At 45.7% G+C, this 22,401-nt stretch overlaps 1 protein-coding gene across 1 annotated transcript; it reads left to right on the forward strand.

Annotated features, from left to right (window-relative positions):
• Window positions 1-555: 555 nt before the first annotated feature.
• On the forward strand, window positions 556-3,058 carry LOC308605521 (free fatty acid receptor 2-like). The gene has a single exon (XM_081215629.1). It carries the CDS (start codon window positions 620-622, stop codon window positions 1,544-1,546), a length of 927 nt encoding a protein of 308 aa, XP_081071755.1. The 5' UTR covers window positions 556-619; the 3' UTR covers window positions 1,547-3,058.
• Window positions 3,059-22,401: the final 19,343 nt, after the last annotated feature.

Genomic DNA, 22,401 nt, shown 5'->3' on the forward strand with positions numbered 1-22,401 from the left:
TCAAGCTCTGTGACCTGGGGAGAGAAAAGAAAAAGAAAAAAGACAAAGATAAGGAGAGAAAAAAGCCACAAGCTGGCCGAGTAGAATTTGGAGAAGCTCAGAGACAGTCTTGGGATCACTCGCTCTTTGTGATGAAGCGCACAGTTCACACAGCCATTCATTTATTGACAGATGTTAGTTCAGCACCTACTATGTGTCAGGCACAGTTCTAGGTACTGGAGACAAAATGGGGAACAAGACAGATGATGGCACTGCTCTCACAAAGTGCCCTTTCTAGTGGGCACTTGGAGACCTCAGAACTTTTCCTGTGGGAGCTTCTGCGACATCAAAACTCTTAGGTCTCTCTCTCTCTCTCTCTCTCTCTCTCTCTCTCTCTCTATTTGTAGAGTGGAAATGGAGAGGGGGAGTGTTCTAAAGAAGTAATTTGGTTGTGAAGCAAGGAGACCTTCTTTCTCCCTGGCACACAGGAAGCAGAATAGCACTCTGCCTTCAGGGTTAGGAATAATCACTCAGTGAAGCATGGAGGGGAGATGCAAAGAATCTGATTCGCCTTGGTTTGGGGCTGGGAAACCCAAAGTCAGAGAGGATTCTGACACCATCTTTTGTCTCTTCAGGAAAGATGGCCTCAAGTCTCCAAAGCCTGGGATTTCTCTTCATCTACTTTATATCTTTACTCTTTGGTCTCCCTGCCAACCTCCTGGCGCTGCAGGCCTTTGTGGGGCGTGTCCGCAAGCCTAACCCTGCACCCATCCACATCCTCCTGCTCAGCCTGACGCTGGCGGACCTCCTGCTGCTGCTGCTCCTGCCCTTCAAGATGGTTGAGGCTGCGCATAATTTTTTCTGGCCCTTGGGGAACCTACTTTGTGCCCTCACTAGCTTTGGTTTCTACAGCAGCATCTACTGCAGCACGTGGATGTTGGTGGGCATCAGCGTCGAGCGCTACCGTAGTGTGGCTTTCCCCGTGCGGTACAAGCTGTCCCGCCGGCCCATGTACGGAGTGATTGCTGCTGTGGCCTCCTGGATCTTGTCCCTTGGACACTGTAGCGTTGTGTTCGTTGCCCAATACTTACCAACCAACAAGTCGACGAGTGATGCCCAAAACCTCTCTGTTTGCTATGACAACTTCACCACAGAGCAGCTGAAGGTGGTGCTTCCTGTGCGGCTAGAGATGTGCCTCGTCCTCTTCTTCATCCCCATGGTGGTCACCATCTTCTGCTACTGGCGTTTTGTGCGAATCATTCTCTCCCAGACCCAAGTGGGTTCCCAGAAGCGCTGGAGAGCCGTGGGGCTGGTGGTTGTGACCCTGTTCAATTTCCTGGTATGTTTTGGGACCTACAATGTGTCTCACGTGATGGGGTTCTTTCATAACACAAGTGAAAGGTGGCGGGTGGGCATAGTGATGCTCAGCGCTCTCAATGCTTGCATGGACCCTTTGATTTTCTATTTCTCCTCCTCAGCTGTGCGCAAAGCCTTTGACAAAAGGCTACATAGGCTGCAGAGCTGGGGTGCCTCACTGTCAGGGTTCTGGAAGAGAAGAGCTGCATAGCTGGCTGCAAAGAGAGGAAACGGGAGCTTAGGTGCGGCCAATGTCAGCTTCACAGGAAACTAGATTTGTCAGCTTGGTGTTAAGTTTCTACGGGGGATGGAGCTCAAAAAGGGGAACAATGTAACAGAACCGGGGTGAGTTCTCCTGTGCCTAGCTTAAGGGGCAAAGAAAAGCAGTGGGCCTCGCAAATCCAAGTCATCCACTGGGAGAGTGTTTTCATGTTGTTCCCTGTGGTTTATGACATTTCCTCATTTGTGGCTAATACTGCTTCATGGGAAGGCACAGGCCCTTTTATCCTCGAATATCAGAGTCTTGGAATTCCTTGCCTTCCCCACTCAGCGTCTATAAGATGGTAGTATTAATTTACAGGCATACCTCATTATATTGCATTTCACAGACATTGCACTTTTCACAATTTGAGGGTTTGTGGCAATCCTGTATTGTCAGATGATGGCCAGCACTTTTTAGCAACAAAGTATTTTTAAATTAAGGTATGTACGTTGTTTTTTCAGACATAATGCTATTGTTCAGTTAATAGTCTACAGTACAGTATACACTTTTACATGCACTGGGAAACCGAAAAATACGTGACACTTTATTGTGACATTCACTTTATTGCTGTGGTCTGGAACCAAACCCACAATATCTCCAAGGTATGCCTGTATCTACTATAGAATTCTTAGCTCTATCCTTTGCCCTAAAGCAGGCGGGGGTTCCAATTATTGGGTCTGAACATCCAGCACAGGCAGGTGTCTGGAGAAGAAGATGAGGTCCTTGCATGTGAGCCCAGAGGACAAGTATCCTGATCAAAGCAGTTTCTGGCTCAGGTCTACAAAATGGGCAAGAAAAAAGTCTTCAGAGAAAAGTCAGTGGTGGTGTGAAGAAACTTGGGTCAGGATACTTCTTAGTAGTTATGTCTTATTTTCAATCCCCAACATTGTGTATTTATATGCTTTTTTTCCTTGATCAATCTTGCCAGAGGTCTGTTAATTTGTCTTTTCAAAAAACCCAGCTCTTCTCTGGCATGTATCCTGTTTTCTATTTCATTGATGTCTAATTTTGTCTTTATCGTTTCCTTCCTTCTACTTTAGTGAGTCTTTTCAGTTGTTCCTTTTCCTACTTTTTAAGGTTGGATACTCATTAATTTTAGCCTTTCTTCTTTGCTAATGTAAGTATATAAGGCTATTAATTTCCCACTAAGAGCAGCTTTAGTGGGATGCCACAATTTTGATTTGCAGAATTTTCATTATTTTGAGTTCTAAATTGGCTCTAATTTTCATATGATTTTTTTCTTTGACCCTTGGGTTTAAAAATGGTTCTTAATTTTCAAGCATATGGATTTTTTTCTTGATCTTCTTGTTTTTCATTTCTAACTAAATTGCACTGCCATCAGAGAATACTGTTTGAATAGTACCATTTCTTTGAAATTTGTTGAGAATCGCTTTTTGGCCTACAATATAGTCCATCTAATGCTCCAGGTGTGAAAAGAATATAGATTCTGCAATTGTTGAGTGCTGGGTTCTCTCTATATGCTTTAGATCAAACTTGTTAATTTGTAATGTTCAAATTAAAGATCATAAAACCTTTATTTACTTTTGTCTGTTTGATCTATCAGTTGCATGAGGAGGTGTGTTAGAGGCTCCTTCTATGATGATGAATTTGTCTATTTCTCCTTATAGTTCTGTCTTCTAAGATTGTTGAATGTCTTTCAACATTAATTTGCCTTAAAATCTATTTTGTCTGATATTAATATAGCCACGTCAACTTGTTTTTATTTTATTAGTATTTGCCTAGTACATTTTTGTCCATCCTTTCACTTTCAAACTTTCAATAACCTTATGTTTTAAATGTGTCTTTTATAAGCAATATATGCAGTGGTTGGATTTTCCTGTAGTCTGGTCCTATGATTCAAAAGTATATGTCTTTTTTTTTTTTTTTTGGGGGGTACGCAGGCCTCTCACTGTTGTGGCCTCTCCCGTTGTGGAGCACAGGCTCCGGACGCGCAGGCTCAGAAGCCATGGCTCACGGACCCAGCCGCTCCGCGGCATGTGGGATCTTCCCGGACCGGGGCCCGAACCCATGTCCCCTGCATCGGCAGGCGGACTCTCAACCACTGCGTCACCAGGGAAGCCCCAGTATATGTCTTTTAACTACATGATTTCATTCATTTATATTTATATAATAATAATTTCCAATAAATTTGGATTAATTTCTGCCATCTATTTTTAAACACTTTCACTGAAGTGTACATACATACTGAAATGTACACACATATCATGCGTGGCATAATAATAAGTGTACTGGTCAGATGAATTACCACAGTGAACACATTCATTTAAATAAATTTTAAAGAAAAGAAACATTTACCATCTTATTTTGTGCTTTCTATTTTCCTCATCTTTTTTTTTTTTTTTTTTTTTTTTTTTTCTTTTTGCGGTATGCGGGCCTCTCACTGTTGTGGCCTCTCCCGTTGCGGAGCACAGGCTCCGGACGCGCAGGCTCAGCGGCCATGGCTCACGGGCCCAGCCGCTCCGCGGCATATGGGATCCTCCCAGACCGGGGCACGAACCCGTATCCCCTGCATCGGCAGGCGGACTCTCAACCACTGCGCCACCAGGGAGGCCCTCCTCATCTTTTAATATTTCTTTTTTTACTTCCCTTGCCGTCTATTAGGATTAAGTTGTTTTATTTCTTTTCATTTCTCATATCATTCTCATATTGATTTCTCATATCACTGACTTGGATATTTTATGCCCTGTTTTATTACTTTAGTGGTTATTTTAGATATTTTACTATATGAGGAGTGCCTTAGTTGGTTCCACCTTTTCTTTCTTCTTCCCTTTAAATAGCACAAATTAAGGAAAAACCAATCCAGATGGCATCTAACTATGTGAGTCTAGTAGAGCAGCTCTCAAAATGTGGTCTGGAGACCCCTGGGGGGCCCAGAGATCGTTTCAGTGATCTGTGGGATCAAAACTATTTTCATAATGATATTAAGATATTAATTCCTTTTTTTATCTCATTCTCTCACAAATTAATGTACAGTGGAGTTTTTCAGAGACTACCTGACATGATATCACAATGGACTGAATGCAGAACAGATATGAGAAAACAGCTGCCTTCTATTAAGCTAGACATTAAAGAGATCTGCAAAAATATAAAACAATGCCACTCTTCTCAGTATTTTTTTTAAAACAAAGTTATTTTCATGGAGATATGTTATTTATATTAACATATAATGGTCTTATGATTATTATTTTTAAATAAATTAATACATATTTTAAAAATAAAAGTTTTAATTTCTAATATGGTAAATGTCAATAGCTTTCGTGAATGTCAACATCCAAAATCTATATAAATGTAAAAAATCTCTTTGGGGTCCTCAGTAATTTCTAAGAGTATGAAAGTGTCCTGAGATCAACAAGTTTGAGAACTGTTGGTCCAGTTAGATGACAAACATGCTTGTTCTGATGAATGCAATTGAACATACATAAAACATCATGCTACTTGGTGTTTAAGCATCTAATGATTCAAAATTTCATAGTTAAAGTTTAATGCCACTTAAACTTTCATAGATGTGAGTTTAAAGTCTGCCTGGTGAAATGCAAAGCTTTTTGATGTAATAAGTGAGATGTAAAAACCAGAACAATTCTATCACAAGATAGAAAGTAACAAAACTGGTTTAGATAAATAATATATAATTGCTCTGCACAGGCCAACATGTTCATCACTTTATGCTAGTCAAGAATCTTGTTCTAAAGATTTTTTGCACTGGAGTTTTTCTTTTTGTTTTATGGGACAGGATTACTTCACCTTCATTTAGGTGGTGATATGCTGTTCTAAAATATAGATAGAATTTCTGATCTTAGAAGTTATATTAACTGGAGGAAGGGGAAGGCTCAATACTAATTATCATTGCCAGTGTCATCCTGAAAAAAACTGTACATTTGATTTTTTTTCAGCAAAGATTAAAGAAAGGGGACTTCCCTGGTGGTCCAGTGGTTAAGACTTCACCTTCCAATGCAGGGGGTGTGGGTTCAATCCCTGGTCGTGGAGCTAAGATTCCACATGCCTCGTGGCCAAAAAAAACAACAACCCCCCCCCATAAAACAGAAGCAGTACTGTAACAAAGTCAGTAAAGACTTTAAAAATGGTCCATATCAAGAAAAAATCTTTTAAAAAGTATGCTTGGGCTTCCCTGGTGGCGCAGTGATTGAGAGTCCGCCTGCCGATGCAAGGGACACGGGTTCGAGCCCCGGTCCGGGAAGATCCCACATGCCGCGGAGCGGCTGGGCCCGTGAGCCATGGCCGCTGAGCCTGAGCGTTCGGAGCCTGTGTTCCGCAACGGGAGGGGCCACAACAGTGAGAGGCCCGCGTACCGCAAAAAAAAAAAAAAAAAAGTATCCTTAAAAGAAAACGATTAAGGAAAGCTCATCAGGGTAAAATTTATGAACACACTTAGTGTGCTTTATGCGTGGGAGGTTTGCAAAGCTACAGTGAAAGCCCCTATTTTGCAGTTAGAGTACTTGATAACATCTAGTTCATATAATCTAGCTCAATGCAACTACTGTTGCACCTGCTGATAAAATAAATAATTCCTGGAGCACTGTGCAGTGTATTATTGTCTGGCAAATATAAAATTATGTTAAACATGTATTTTCAACCACCCACTCCATCCTACTTGCATAATATCCCTCTGAGATCGTCACCAGCTCACTTGGCAGAGGCTATATGCCCCATCCCCACTTAGCTGGAGAACTGATGGCTTACGAGAAGCCTACTAAGAGGCCAACTCTAGCATTTACAATATCACCCCCATGAGGAAGCCCTGCTACAGGGGCAGGGTGCAGAGTGATAAGAGGAAGGCAGGGAAGAGTGAAATGATTTGTGGACTTGAAGATTTTCTACCAGCATAACAGTGCTGCTTCGAACATCCTTGTACATGTCTTTTCGTACACTTGTGGGAAAATTCCTCAAAGGAGGGAAATACTGTGAGCACCGGCGTCTGCATTTTCAGTTTCAGCAGAAACTGCCGAACTATTCTCCAAAGTGAGAACATAAATCCAGCTCTTTCTGAAAAGCAAAAAAAAAAAAGACTCATAGTACAGAAACCCCACTACCACTACCACCTTCCTTCCCACAAGCTCTTCTTCCAACTCTGGGCTTGTAGTCAACATAAGGTCATGACCAGGAGGGAACAGACCAGGCATGCACTACCTGCCAACAGGAAAAGGAGTTCAAGTGAGGCCTGAGACCCTCAAAGTAACCCAGTGGATTGGCATATGCGCCAAACACATGGCATGTACATGTATATGGACTATGTGTATATGTCAATATACATATGTACACATGGGCAAAGTGGGGCAGAGAACCTTTCCAGGCCCCTGGGGTAAAGGAGAGTGGTCCCTCTCCCCATTCCTCATCTTTCTTAACCAAATCCAGATTGTTAGGAACATTCCAGGAGAGCATGAAGGTAGAATGATACAATTAAATGTAGCAGAGAGGGGGTTCTCCCCCCATTCTGTTGTTTATATGGGAAGTGCACATGTGCTGGGGAGAAATGGTGACTGGAAGGAAGTCTGGGTCCTGGAGGAGAGCTCAGATTGACAATGGTATAAAAAGAAAATAAGATGCTGGGATTCTGAGGGGGGAATCTAGGGGGTGGCAGTGTCAAGTGTCCTGGTTCGTGGGGATCAGAACGTAGCCTCTGTTGGTTCTGGGCCATATAACATGTGCCAAGACAAGACACAGTTCCTGTGGAACCATGAAGCATCATCTATCATGTATTTATGTTTTTTTGTCAAATGGCTTCCAAGGAAACTGGAGTCATCTTGGATCGATGTGGTTTAAGTAGAGCTGAGGTGGGGAAAAGGCAGAGGCGATGCAGAGTCAGGGGACGGGACACTGGGAGACAGAATCAGAGGCCCTGCCTGCACACAGTGACGGGCTGTGTCAGGACCCCAGCCCTCTGGGGACAGTTGAACACGTGGCCCCACTTTCTTCTTAGGTACTCATGTGTCTAGGGATTCTAGAGTGGTTTTGTGAGACAGGGCTGAGGAATAGCCAATTCAATTGGAGTCTGACTAGGGAAGACAGACCAAACAAGGAGTGAGGGCAAGGAAGGGCAGGGACAGGAGTACCTGAGCAAACTCATATGCAAGTTCGTTTGGTTAGCCCAGGAAAAGATGTAAAACGGGATACCTGAATTATGAAAGCAGAACCACATGTGAAAGAATAATCATGGCTTGAGATCTAGAGAAGATAAATTAGATTTGTGGAAACAGAGTTTTGGGGAAACAGAGAGGGCTGAGTGGCCTGAGAAAGAGCTCAACTCTTGAACTTCCACTTCCTGGCACATTGCAAGTTCAAGTGTAAATGTTCTTGGCTCCTGGGAGACCCTGAGATGGCAGAAAGTACCTGTGTCTCTGCACCTCCACAAGTTGGTAAATGTCCGTTCAGGGCTGAACTCTGAGAGCCATCTGCTCGGGAATGGGATGAGGCTAGTCATCCAAAACACAGAGCAAGTGCCTGGGAGAAAGCACCTTAAAATCTGACCCAGAAAGGGAAAAGGATGAGAGGCCCAAGTGACCACAGGGTCACCCAGTTGGGGAACAAGGTGAGGAGTTCACTGCCAGTGGACGGGTGAAGCCAGAATAGTAAAGGTCAAGAAAACTGAGTGAGGACTTGAGGTAAACTGGTGGAGGGATTACATAAGTTGAGGTGGGGAGGCACCAAGCAGAACTGGTCTTGCTCGTCAGAGTAGGTTAACGCCCTGGTGTTCAGCTGGCCTATGATCTAACAGTCCTTACTTCTGTGCTGAGCCTGTTTCCTGTGTGGTGACCTGCCGCGAGTGGATACCTGGAGTTTTGCCTGCCAAGCATCCTTTCCTCCTTCTTCTGGTAACAGCATCCCACTTTTCCTTTAGTCAATCACTCCTTCTCTACTCTCAGTCCATGTGGCATGGGATGGGGGGTTGGGGGAAAAAGGCTGGCTCCAGACCAGCTGCAGGGGAGGGCATGCCACCCAGACTTGGGTTCATGCCTAAGCCAGTCCATCCAGAGTCAACCATTTCTAGATTCTTCTGGAATGATTTGGAAAGAGGCACACTCTTTCCACAGGGTTGTTAGGCTGGTAAAATGTAATCTTGGAGCTTTGGGGAGCCACCTTTGCCACTACTTGGAAAGGGCCTGCCTGAGAATGAAGCTGGCATAAGAAAACAGAGCTAAGACATGGAGACACATGACCAACAGCTTCGTTTAAACACCTGGATCGGGCCATTCCTGAAGCAGCTTTGCCCCAGACTCTTCAATTACATAGCCAAAACTTCCCATTTTTCCTTAATCAGCCTGGGCAAGTTTCTGTCACTTAGAACGAAGGTATTAATACAAACATTTGGTAAATAATTTGTCACCAATAATAAAGAGTGGATATTTCTGAAATATACCTTTTATGATATTTCAAGAATAAATTAGAGCAGATTTGAAGCTATCTTTCTCATAATTTCACCAACTCATTTGCATTTTGACATGCAAGGGTTAGAGGCAAAGCACATGGACAAGGAATGGCACATAGTTCTGGGCATGCTGGGGACTGCCTTCGGTGCTCTAATAGATCAGATGCTTGGTTAACAACAATAACTTAAATCAGAAGAAGTGTGTTCTGCAGCGGTTTTTAAAATAAATTTATTTATTTATTATTTTTGGCTGCGTTGGGTCTTCGTTGCTGCGCGCGGGCTTTCTCTAGTTGCAGCGAGCGGGGGCTACTCTTTGTTGCAGTGCGCGAGCTTCTCGTTGCAGTGGCTTCTCTTGTTGCAGAGCACAGGCTCTAGGTGTTTGGGTTTCAGTAGCTGTGGCACAAGGGCTCAGTAGCTGTGGCTTGCAGGCTCTAGAGTGCAGGCTCAGTAGTTGTGGCGCACGGGCTTAGCTGCTCCATGGCATGTGGGATCTTCCCAGACCAGGGCTTGAATCCTTGTCACCTGCATTGGCAGGCGGATTCTTAACCACTGTACCACCAGGGAAGTTCCTGTTCTGCAGTTTTAAAAGTGTTTCCACACATATAATCACAATTGAGTCATAAGATAATCACAATTGAGTCATAAGATAATCACTGAAGTTGGTTTCTTATGCCTTCTGCATCAGTGAGGCTCCAAGGTCCAGAGAAGCTAAGTAGCTCCCTCACAGATATACAGCCAGGCAATGTTCACACCTGAACCAGAATCTATGTTGATCCTCCAGGTCCAGTGCTCCTTTTATTCCACCAGCTTCCTGAAAAGTCAGGAGCCAGTGGGGGGGACTCAGAGACAGCGGTACAGAATTTTGTCCAACATCCACTGGGTGTGCTGCAAGGAGCACGAAAGGGCTCAACGTTAGGATCCCGGGAGGGGAAATGAGTCTGCTGGGGCCTCTGCCTGGGTCGCGGAGAACAGGGAACATTATAGAGAACTTCCTGTGGGCTTGGCACTGTTCTAAATGTTTCACATGCTCTAAACCATGATGCTAGGTCTCCCAAAAGGCTCTCACTGCAAGGTGTCAGGAAGACAAAGGCCCACTCCTTTCTCCAGAGATGGAGACACCAGCCCGCATCCTTATCTGTCTTTCATTCCTTCATTCAGCTATATTTACAGAGTATCTGCTCCACGTCAGGCCTTGCTCAAGGTGCGGGGAATACTATGGTCAACGAGACAGAGAAGCTACCAGCTCGCACGAGGTTTGTGTTATGGAAGTGCCCTGGAGTTGGAGGATACTGGTACATCCTTTCAGGTCTACCACTTGGACTCTCCAGGAATAAGATGCACTTTAGACGATTACTATGTGACCAAACTAATAAAAGACTCTAGGGACTTCCCTGGCGGTCCAGTGGTTAAAACTCCGCGTTTCCGTTGCAGGGGTCTCAGGGTCGATCCCTGGCTGGGGAACTAAGATCCTGCATGCTGCGCAATGTGGCCAAAAAAATAAAAAATAACAATAATAATAAAAGACTCCAGAGAGTTCACAATGTTGTTTTGATAATATAAGTGCGGCTTCCTCCTCATTTCTGGGCCAAGGGGTGGTGAGAAGCAGCAAATAAAAAATGCTTGTTTGCTTAACCTGAAAGTATGCCTACGTGTGTGTTTCTAATTACTAGGCACAACAAAGAGCTTTTACCGGAGCATTAGAAAACCCAGCCTGTGACCTGAGTAGCACTTCTCAGTCACCAAGAAGTGTTGACAAACAAAACGATTTTAGATCTCGGTAAAACACGATGATGAAAACACAGCAGAGTATTGTAATACGGAGGAGAGGATGGAGGCTCCTTTCGATGGAGTTGCCAAGACAGGGCTTTCTGAGGAAAGACAGAGAAGTAATCAGCTATTGACTTTCTGCCAATGGCACGGCCGTCTTGGTAAAAGCCTGACCCTGGAGAAGAGCCAGATGAGGAGAGGCAGCTCCAACTCTGCCCCCTCGCTAGGAGCCTGAAGACTTCCTTTTGGAGGCTGCCACCCTCTTGCTCAATAAAAAATCAGAGTAAAGCGAAGTTCTTAGGTGGCTGCTTGAGCTCTGGGAAAGGGCCTTTGATGGCATAGAGTAGAAGGACTCAGGAGAGGGCCACGCTGTTGGGGACAAGGCAAGGGGTTCACTTCCAAGAGATGGACCGAACCAGGGAGGGAGAAGAGAGGAGGGTTAGAGAGATGCTGATGGGAATACTGCCCAGTGCTGAACGGGGCTAGCGTGGGGCCGAGGGAACTGACAAGGTCATGGCCACGAGGCAGAGAGACATCGTTTCTGCTCCTTGGAACTTCTGACTCAAGCTGTCAACATTCTCTCTGCTGAGCAAGAGAGGAATGGTAGAAGTTGCAGGTGGAATGCTCTGGGAGTTTGTCCAGCATGGGAGCATAATCTGTCCCACGTGCGGCCACTGGAAAAAAGTTGAGGATCACTCCAGGAAAGAGTTTACTTGTCTGGTTACAATCTACAGTAGAGGACTATTTTCAGTCTGGCAAAGTGTTTTTGCAAATGTTACCTCACTTACTCCCCCAAACAATCCTGCTCTATTCACACAGGGCTACAACCCACAAGGAAGCCCAGAGAGGTTAAGGGACTCCCCAAGACCTCACAGCTCATCAAGACAGAGCCCACATGGGAATCCAGCCTGTCTCCCCGACTGCCTGGCTGACATCCCTGAGCTCTGCCTTTGGAAGGTTCAGGAGGGAACCAGGCTAAAAGGCATTCAGAGTGGCCAGCTGGCTCCCTTTCGACCTCCCCTTCTGCCTCTGGTCCCTGTGTTCACAACTGAGACTTACAGTTTCACATGAGCACCAGGTGTCCAGAACAGGACTGTGAACTTGAACAACATCACAAAGCCACTGGACCTACCCTTCCTCTGTGACAGTGGCTCTCAAACCTTAGTGTGCGCCAAAATCTCCTGAAGGGCTGGTTAAAAGACAAATCGCAATGCTCTACCCCCAGAGTTTTTGATTCAGCAGGTCTAGGGTGAGGGGTCAAGAATGTCCATTTCCAGCAAGTTCCCAGGTGATGCTGATGCTGCCGGCCCAGAGACCACACTTTGAGAACTGCTGATCTATGATACAATAGGTGTCTTCCCCTCTTGGAGGGGAGAGTGGTTATGGGACTCTGGAATCCTCATGAGAATAATTCTTCAGGTGGAGGAGTAGGAAGGATGAGAGGGCTAGAAGAATTCAATAGAGACCTAAGGAGGCTGGTCTTCCTTAAGCTGCACGATAGAAAAATCCAGTAAAGAAAAGAAGTAGCAGGAAAAGATCGAGAAGTCAGCGGGAAGCAGTGAGATGTGAAGGAGAGGGTAGAACGCTGTGGTCCAGCCTCGCGTTTCACTTCAGTTATCAAACAGCAGTATCACAACTTCTGTGTCCCCATACCACGTGCAATATGATTTACTTATGGAGTTTTTAAAAATCGACTAATTTTTCTCACATACAATTTAGCCTTATGCTAAACAAAGATAAAATAATAATAGTAACAGCCAGTACTATACGTGCCTGCTATGCCCCAGGCACCCACTTACATACACACATTTATACATATATGTACACGTGTATACACACACACATACATGCATGCATACATATACACATTCACTTCAATCCTCACAGCAACCCTACAAGGTAGGTGTATTAGTCCCATTCCAAAAATGAGGAAACTGAGGGAGGCCTGGAGATGAGTCACCCTGCCCAAGGTTACACAGCTAAGGAGTAGCAGAACCAGGACTCCAAGCCACACAGCTGGCTCCAGAGTCCATGCTCTCAACTCCGGAAACTAGGGGTTTAGTGGGTTAACTATAGGTTAGGCAACTTGCCAAAGAACACATGGGCAGAAATGGGATGGGAACCGACATTTGAATATAACTTGATGACTCTAAAACTTGAGTGTTTCACTCCTGCTTACATCTCCCTATGGGTTATATGTGGTGATGGCAATGAAGGGGGTGCTGAGCTGGGATAGAATCTGGAGAGGAGCTTGGAGCTTTGCCTAAATTAGCTCTGGATACAGCTCCCTCCATGGACTTGGGCTTGAGATGCCATCTTGCCTTCTTACTACCTCTTGACCTTTAGTAAAAATAAAGCAGAAGCTGACTTTCACTGGCTCACATCATAAAACAACTGTTTTTGGTTTTGAAATATAAATTATATCAAATATGCTTTTTCAAAGTGGTTACTCCATCGCATCCCATACCCTCTCTCCCCAAATACCCCCACCACACTCTGTTCCTCAGAGACTAAAGGGGATGCGTCAGCCAGGCCTGGGAAACAAATGCTGGCCTATAGAAAAGTCTCTTAATACTCTGCAGGCCAGAGTAGGGCCTGCTTTCAGTGCGAATCTCCATTGACCTCAGGAAAGCACTGGACAGGGGTGGGGTGTGACATGCAGTGTAGCGTTTCTCATTCCATATCAGCCTAGAGGGTTGTAAAAGGGGGAGGAGGTGAGGCCAGTGACGTCCCGGCTTGGTCCTTCTCTCCCTGCTTATCCAGCCTTAACACCTGGACAGGAGCAGAACAGACAGTTCCCAGGCAACCATGGGTGGAAAGGAGGTAACAGCAGGGGTCTAAGGATCCTGGGAACCACCTGCGGCTTGACTTCTGCTCCAGAATGAGATTCCTCAGTAATATTCATAGTCAGCAAGGGTGGCAAGAAAAGACTCAAGGAGAAAAGTCACTCTCCTCCTTCCCGATATTTCCTTGCCCATGAGTCTGTATCATTCACTTAAAATCAGAATGTCACAAACACCTGTAGAAAATAATAACAGTAAAAGGATGCAAGTAAAGTTAATCAAGAGACACAAAGAACAGTGTCTTCTCTATGTTCCTACTAGTCTGGAAAGTGGGCCTGTGCAGGAGGCCAGTGAAGCGGGGAGACAGAGGGAGATGGAGGGGTGAATGACAGATGCCAGGTACCCGTGGGGGTCCCTACATCGTTAGGCTTCCCCAGTGCCTGGGGGCAATCAAAGCCCTGACAGATAGCAGAGCAAGACACTCTTGTACTCCAATAGGTAACCAGAGGGGCCTTCCAAAACCACACATCAGGGCTTCCCTGGTGGCGCAGTGGTTGAGAGTCCTCCTGCCGGTGCAGGGAACACGGGTTCGTGCCCCGGTCCGGGAGGATCCCACGTGCCATGGGGCGGCTGGGCCTGTGGGCCATGGCCGCTGGGCCTGCGTGTCTGGAGCCTGTGCTCCACAACGGGAGAGGCCACAACAGTGAGAGGCCCACATACCGCAAAAAAAACCCCAAAAAACCACACATCAGATCATTTCATTTCTCTGCGGAAAGCCCTTCCATGGGTTCCTATAACTTTGGGGATGAAACCCGAATCCTCCCGCTGCACTACGTGATGAGGCTTCCCTCCCCGCTGTCGCGTCTCCGACCTCATTTCCCATCAGTCTCCCTCAGGTGCATCCTGCCCCAACCACGTTGGCCTCCTTTCAGTTCCTCCATCACACTGAGCTTTGTGTTGCCTCAGGGTCTTTGCACAAACTATCTTGTCCTCCCTCAGCTCTTCCACAGCCCCAGCAGGGTTCCTTCAAGTCTCTGCTCAAGTGCCACCCCTTCAGGGAACACTTCCCCACCCCTCAGTTAAAGCACTCTCACCCCCCGCACGCACACCATAACTCTATTGTACCATCTGATTTTATTTCCTTCATAGAATGTGCCATGCAATATATATATATATATATATCCTCTATATTCATGTAGATACTGTTGTATTCTCGCCCTATCCCCACCCACTGGAATGTAAATTCCTTGAAGACAAGAACGATGCTTGTCATCTTTGGTGCTCCGGCCCCTTTCATTCACAGAGAGATGAAACGCATGATCTGGTTGTCACCTTGCCCTCAGTTTCCTGATCCAAGAGACTTGTGGGAGCATCTGGGGAGGCTACAGCTGTCTGGGACGCATGACGCTCAGGAATAGGATACTGGAGAGAAGGGAGGAGGTGGCACAGAAACCAGGCATAGAACCTGGGAAAGAGAGGAGGCGTGAGAGGAAGAGAGGAGGCGTGAGAGGAAGTGCGGAGTCTCATTCCCCAGACAGCAATGGGCTTAGTGGGCCTGCCTGGACCCAGAACATCTTTCTGGGCTGGCTGGAGCCCCTGGACTTGAAAGCCAGCATCCCAATTTCTAGGAAATATACTCTGCTGGCCAAAGAATGCCGTGCGATGCAAAACTGGAGAGATTAACCTGCTTTGACTGGATCATGCTGGGAAAGGAACAGGAACTTGGTGAATTCAACGTAGCTCTGGGTTGAGGAGGAGAGGAAGGGAGGTGAAGAAAGAATGGAAGGAAGGGGTAAGACACAGTAAACAGAAATGACCTGAAAGAATCCTAGAAAGAAAATCTGGGTTATGTGAATTACGGATGTAAAGAGAGGCCTGGGAGAACAGTCAGAACTTGGATTCTGAGAGATCAATTCACAGGGGCAGAGACTTGAGGGGAGGCCGAGTGCCAGCTGCAGAAGAGCTCACCAAGTGCTCTGACCAGTGACTCCTGTGGATGGGAAAACTCTGTGGCCCTAGAAGAGAACAGCCAGCAAGGTGCTTACACACCTACACCCCCTCCCAGAAGCCTGGCGACTTTCCCTGGGAGCGCTTTGGGAAGCACCCCGATCGCTGTTGGTGTTTGGGGAAGTGGGGTGCAAAGCACACACCAGATAAGCACTGAAACTTCTGGAGGACTAAGCGGAAGGTGCCACTCTGAGCAGCAACCTGACGTGTGGTAGCAGTGAAGAAAAGTAGATGGAGTCTGAATATGAATGCAGGCAGATGCTTACACGGGTGCCAGGCCAGACTGGAGCCCCAGGCAGAGTGGTCCATCCCCAGCCAGGCCGGTATGTCTTTCTCCTCATCTGGTCCTTTAACTCATCATTTCTCGAAAGATATGTTGAGACACACTGGTATGTGGCAACCAGGGGCAAGAAACACAAGTCAATGGTGCCTGGTAAAATTGAAAGCACCAGGGTTTGTGAGTTTAAGTAAACAAAGAAATGAGCAGATGCAAGGTGAGCTGTTACAATGTCATTGCCAGTTATGAATATTCCACTACACATTCTAGAGAGAGCGAGAAGGGGGAACACCACAGTGCAGACTGGGGATTGCACGGGACCTGAGCGTAGCACGTCCTGACATAGAACTCCTTCCTTTGGTGCTTTGGGAACTTGCCTTTTCCCACTCTCACTTTCTGTGGTTCAAGCAGGGCTGACCCCAGCCTTCAGCTACACGCTGCAGGCACGTGCAGCGGCTAAACCACTCTCAGCCGGCAGGGCCAGCCTTGAGATCCCTGCTGGGACCTCAGGACAAGAGACACTCCGTCTGCACAGGCTGTAATCCTAAACTGCCAAAGAACACTACTTGGAATAATCTTACTGAGAAAAGGGCCATCAAACTCCTCTTTTCCGTCAAACCAAGTTCACCCTTCTAGAGAGAGCCCAAGGGGCATCTGGGAGAGTTAGACAGAATTTGACACTGCTACGACTTGCAGATAGTCATGTTTGTTATCACCTTACCTTCCTGTGGCAGGAGGGCACTTTTGAAACTTCCAAATCCTTGTAGGAACACTTCTTGTCCAGGGAAGGTAGAAGTGGCAAGTCTGAGGTGTCAGGATGAGGTAGGAGGCAGATGGGCCCCTGGGCAGAGCAGCTGGAGTTTGTCAAGCAGGGTAAATTGGAGCTTTGTTTTCCCTGGACACTCCAAGGGCAAAGTGAGTGGCAGGAGCTGAGCCCTGCTGAGTAAAGAGATAAGACGGCCACATCTATCACTCCTGAGGTCAGGGAAACCTCCCCAGCTGCACATGCACAGGAAGGCTCCTCGGGGGTCAAAAAGGGAGGGGGCGCCACCCCATAATAAGTGTTGTCAAACCTCCCACAGGCCTCTGTGCTGGAATCCATCTTGGCAAAAAGATGCGCACGCATATTGGGAGGGTCCTAGGGCAGGTCAGGTGTGGAAAAGAAATGGGATAATTGGCCAAAGGTAAACAATGACAAGGAAGAACTGCCCCTATATAAATGATTTAACTGCCTCTTTACTGCACTCTTCCTCATTAGGGAGATGCCTGTGGATCCTAGGAAACTAGGGATGAAGGTCATTCCTTCATGGTTTCAGGGAAAGAGCGAGGGCCACCGGCAGGAAGGCTGGAGACCATGCAGACATTCCTTGTGGGACGCAGATGCCATGACCTTACACCCTTGCCTGCGCCCTTGTGTCCTCCTGTGTGGGATTTACAGGACTCCTGGGGGATGCCAGGGAAATTGGTTCTAATCGGACCCTCCCAGTACACTGTGGAGTACAGCGCAGTGGTGACCACTGTGGACCCCAGGGCCAGACTGCCTGGGTCCCAAGTTTAGAATTCAGCTCTTCTTTTTACCAGCTGTGTGACTTCAGGCAAATTACTTAACCTCTTTATATCTCAGTTTTCTCATCTGTAAAGTGGGGATGAGTATGCCAACCTCACAGAAGGGTTGAAAGATTAAATGAGTTCGTCTTTGCAAAACTCTTAGTGCGGTGCCTGGTACATAGTATCATTTGAATGGGCAATAAATATTGGCTCATGTACTGGTTTCCTGTGTCTGCTGTAACAGATTGTCACAAACTGGGTGGCTTAACAGAAATTTATTCTCTCACAGTTCTGGAAGCTAAAAGTCCAAAACGAGTATCACTGGGCTGAGGAAAACACATTCTCTGCCCCCTCCAGCTCCTAGGGGCTGCTGACATTCCTTGGCTTATGGCCACATTGCTCCAATCTCTACCTCTGTGATCACACTGCCTTCTCCTCTTCTGTCTGAAATCTCCTTGTGCCTCCTTCTTATAAGAACATTTGTGATGTTTAAGGCCCACCCAGGTAATCTAGGATAAGCTCTCTATCATAATACTCTAATCACACCTGTAAAATCCTTTTCTTTTCTTTTCTTTTTTTTCTTTTTGCCATGTAATGTTCCAGGGATTAGGATGTGGTTATCTCTTGGAGGGACCATTATTCCACCACCACAGCTGGTCTAATACTATTGGCCAAGAGTCCAGTCTGATAACAGTAAGCAGGTGAGCAGAGAGTGAAGGAGGGAGAGTCTCTGCAGAGGAAGGTTGGGGTATGGTTACCAGCAGTGCATGGCAAAAACCCATGATGCCCACTACAGAGGCCAACGGAGACAGGGTCTGAAGGGTACTCCTAAGATGCTAGTCCTGACCTGCTCCTTATTTCTCTTCTTCAGTACTGCACCAGCACTGGAGATGGCTGCAGAGTTGGAGGACACCACTATTGGGATGACAGAGAAAGCCTGGACAAGTGGTGGCTAAAACAAGAGAATGCAAGTGGGGAAGGGCATAAACTGTCACCTTCATACTATCATAAGGCCACTTCAGGGGCTCAAAAAGCATAATACACAATGCAAGTAGGCTGAACTGCACTGGCATAAGGGAGCAACAAAATCTAAAGTCCATTTGGATGTACTGGTCTAGAATCATCTTCCCTCTAATTCCCCAGGAGAGTTCCATTCTCTCTGGCATTCTGAAGTTCTTCATTTACTGTTATTTATTTAAAGTTATGTACCCCAAATCCCAACGGATCCTCTCTACCTCCACTGCTACATTCTCCTGAATCCATGCCGTCATCAACCTTCCCTAGATGACTGCAGTGTTCACTGCAGTGAACTATTTGATCGCTCTGCTTCCAACTTCATTCCCCTGAAGACCATTCTTCACACAGAGCTGGCGTGAGCTTCTCAACTCTCAACCCGTCCCTCTCCTCTTATGGCCGTAAGTGACTTCGCACAGCTTATGAATGGAATCCCAGCTCCTTACTGTCATCAGGAAGGCCCTGTGTGGTCTCACTCTGGCCCACCATGCTCCAGTCACACTGGCATTTCTGTTCCCCCCACGTGCAAAGGTGCTTGCTGCCTGGCACTCGCTGCTTCCTCCACCCAGACCACTCTTCTTCCGGAACCTGACACAGTCTCTTCACCAAATTCAGCTCAACCTCTCAGATGTCAGTTCAGCTCAGCAGTACCTCTCTGACCCCCAGCACACCATGGCCACTCTCCCTGTCATCACTCTGCTTCATTTCCTTCATAATGTCCGTCACTGCGTAACCACTCCCCTGTTCCTATTTGCTTGTTATTGCTTATCTCCTTTCACTAGAACGTAACCGCCCTCTATGAGGGTGAGGCCATGCTTATTTTTTTGACCCCAATATCCCTGGTGCTTGTCACAGATCCCACCACATCCTAGGGAATAGATACATGTTTGTTGAATGAATGCGTGAAACGACAGCCCTTTACTTATTGTTAGTGCTGCTACTGGTGAAATCCTGCATTCCCTTTAACTTTTGAATATTTTATAGCTACATCTTCCTCATCTTTGTAAGCAAGATCTATATAATAAAGTACACTAACCTGAATTATCAATATTGACCATAAGAAAGGATCACTGTGGCTTCCAGCAAAAGTACTGGGAGTGCCTTAATCTGCAAGAGAGTGCCCAAGTGATTACTGGCTGGGATTTCTTATGATGGTCCCAGAAGAAGATAAATTGAGGCATCTGAGGACAAATATCTCTGAGCTTTTGAAAATGACGTCTCTCTATTCCAGTTCTTCTACTTACCCACTCATCCACACATCAACCAGCAAATAATTCTCAAGTGTCTAATGTGTGCCAGGCTCTATGCCAGGCCCTGGGGACCCAATGGTGAGCAAAACAGCTATGTTCCCTGCCATCATGGATAGTCTTGTAAGGGAGGTGGACATTAAGTAAATCCTCACACAAATAAATGTATCATAATAAGCTGAGATATGTGCTATGAAGAAATAGTAAATAGTGCTGTGAGAGCAGAAAATAATGAGAAAACAAAATTTTTTTTTTTTTTTTTTTTTTTTTTTTTGCGGTAGGCGGGCCTCTCACTGTTGTGGCCTCTCCCCTTGCAGAGCACAGGCTCCGGACGCGCAGGCTCAGCAGCCATGGCTCACGGGCCTAGCCGCTCTGCGGCATGTGGGATCTTCCCAGACCGGGGCACGAACCTGTGTCCCCTGCATCGGCAGGCGGACTCTCAACCACTGCGCCACCAGGGAAGCCCCACAAAATTTTTTAAAAAATGAAATCTGCAACAGCACCAAAAGTACTTAGGAATCAATTAAGAAAAGATATGCAAAACCTCTATGGTGAACTCTGGAAAGCACTGCTGAGAGAAATGAAACACCTAAACAAATGGAGAGATACATCATCTTCATAGATTGGAAGGCTCAATATTGTTCCACTGTCAATGGTCCCAAATTGATCTACGGATTTGACACAATCCCAATCCCAGCAGATTTTTTGTAGAAATTGATTTATATGGAAATGCAAACTACCTAGAAAAGCCAAAGCAATTTCAGAAAAGAAGAACAAAATTGGAAGACTTATACCACCCAATTTCAGGACTTATTATAAAACTACGGTAATCAAGACTGTGTGGAAATGGTGGAAGGAAAGACATAAAGATCACCAGAGCAGAAAAAAGATTCAAGAAAATAGATCCACTCATATACATACAATCAATTCATTTTCAGTAAAGGTGCTCAGGCAGTTCAACAGGGAAAGGAAGTCTGGAATTTGGTAGGTAGGTAAAGATTTCTTAGGACATAAAAGCACAAACCATAAAAGAAAAACTAGATAAATTAGATTTTATCAAAATGCAAAACTTCTGTTGTTCGAGAGACAATTAATAAAGCAAAAGAACAAGTCATAGAGTGAGAGAAAATATTTATAATATATATATCTAATGGATGACTAGTACCCAGATAATAAAGAACTCTCAGGACTCATTATTAAAGTAATCAATTTTTTTTAAAAAATGAGCAAAAGGTTTGAACAGACACTTCACAAAAGAAGATACACAAATGTCCGAGAAGTACTTGAAAAGATGTTCCACATCAATGGTTGGCAGAGAAATGCAAATTAAAACCACAATAAAATACCACGACACACTAATCAGAATGCCTAAAACTTAAGACTAACCAACACCAAGTGTTGGTGAGGATGTGGAGCAACTGGAATGCTCATACATTGCTGATAGGAATAAAAATGGTACAGCCAGCTTGGAAAACTGGCAGGTTCTTCAAAAGTCAGACAAAAAGTTTACCATACCACCTTGCCAATACACTCCCAGGTATTTGCCCAAAAGAACTGAAAACATATTCATACAAAGACCTGAACAACAAAGTACACAGCAGCTTCATTTACACAAGTCAAAAACTGAAAAATCCCAAATGTCTATCAACAGGTGAATGGATAAATAAAATATAAAATATCTTAAACAGACTACTATTCAGCAATAGAAAAGATGCTACAAGAACATATAATAAGGGAATCTAACTCAATCTAGGAGGTCAGGGAGGGCTTTCTGAAAGAAGAGGTGGATACCAGAAAGACTAGGGATTAACTGGGGAGGCTGGAGTGGGTAATGAGAAGAGCATTTCAGGCAGAGGCTTCCAGGGCCCCTGGCAGAAGGAAAGATGACACATTCACAGACGTGAAAGATGGTCTTGCTCAGAGAGCAAGGAGAGAGATGAGTGATGTGAGCTAAGGTTGGAAGTTGGCAAGGGCCATGCCAGGTGGGCGTTATAGGCCTTGTTAAGGATTTTGATATTTATCCTAAAAGCAATAAGAAGCCTCTGAAAGGATTTTAAACAGGAGAATGGTATAATTGGCTTGACATTTTAAGAAAGATCCCACTAAGTGCATTATGACTGAAATGGACTTTCTGGAGAGTGAGTGGCTGTGAGGGAGCCGCTAGTCATGGCCTCGGCTGAAATCCTTGTAACAGGTGGTGGTGGCTTGCACTGCGATGGGATGACAGAGATGGAGAGAGACGAACAGATTTGTTAGGCATTTGAGAAGTATGTTGAGATGCATCTGGGGCACAAGGAAGAAGATGGTGTTAACATTGACTTTAAGATTGACTCTAGGGACTTCCCTGGTGGCACAGTGGTTATGAATCCGCCTGCCAATGCAGAGGACACGGGCGCGAGCCCTGGTCCGGGAACATCTCACATGCCTCGGAGCAACTAAGCCCGTGCGCCACAACTACTGAGCCTGTGCTCTAGAGCCTGCAAGCCACAACTACTGAGCCCGTGTGCCACAACTACTGAAGCCCGCGCACCTAGAACCCGTGCTCCACAACAAGAGAAGCCACAACAATGAGAAGCCCACGCACCGCAACGAAGGGTAGCCCCCACTCACCGCGACTAGAGAAAGCCCACACGCAGCACCGAAGACCCAACGCAGCCAAAGATAAATAAATTAAATAAATTAATTTTTTTAAAAAAGAACTGAGGACTTAAATAATAATCTAAGATTATGGCTCAAGGATGAAATGGGAAGAGATTCCA

The sequence above is a fragment of the Mesoplodon bidens genome (assembly GCF_964165515.1).
Source record: "Mesoplodon bidens genome assembly, chromosome: 18".
NCBI classification, from domain to species: domain Eukaryota; kingdom Metazoa; phylum Chordata; class Mammalia; order Artiodactyla; family Ziphiidae; genus Mesoplodon; species Mesoplodon bidens.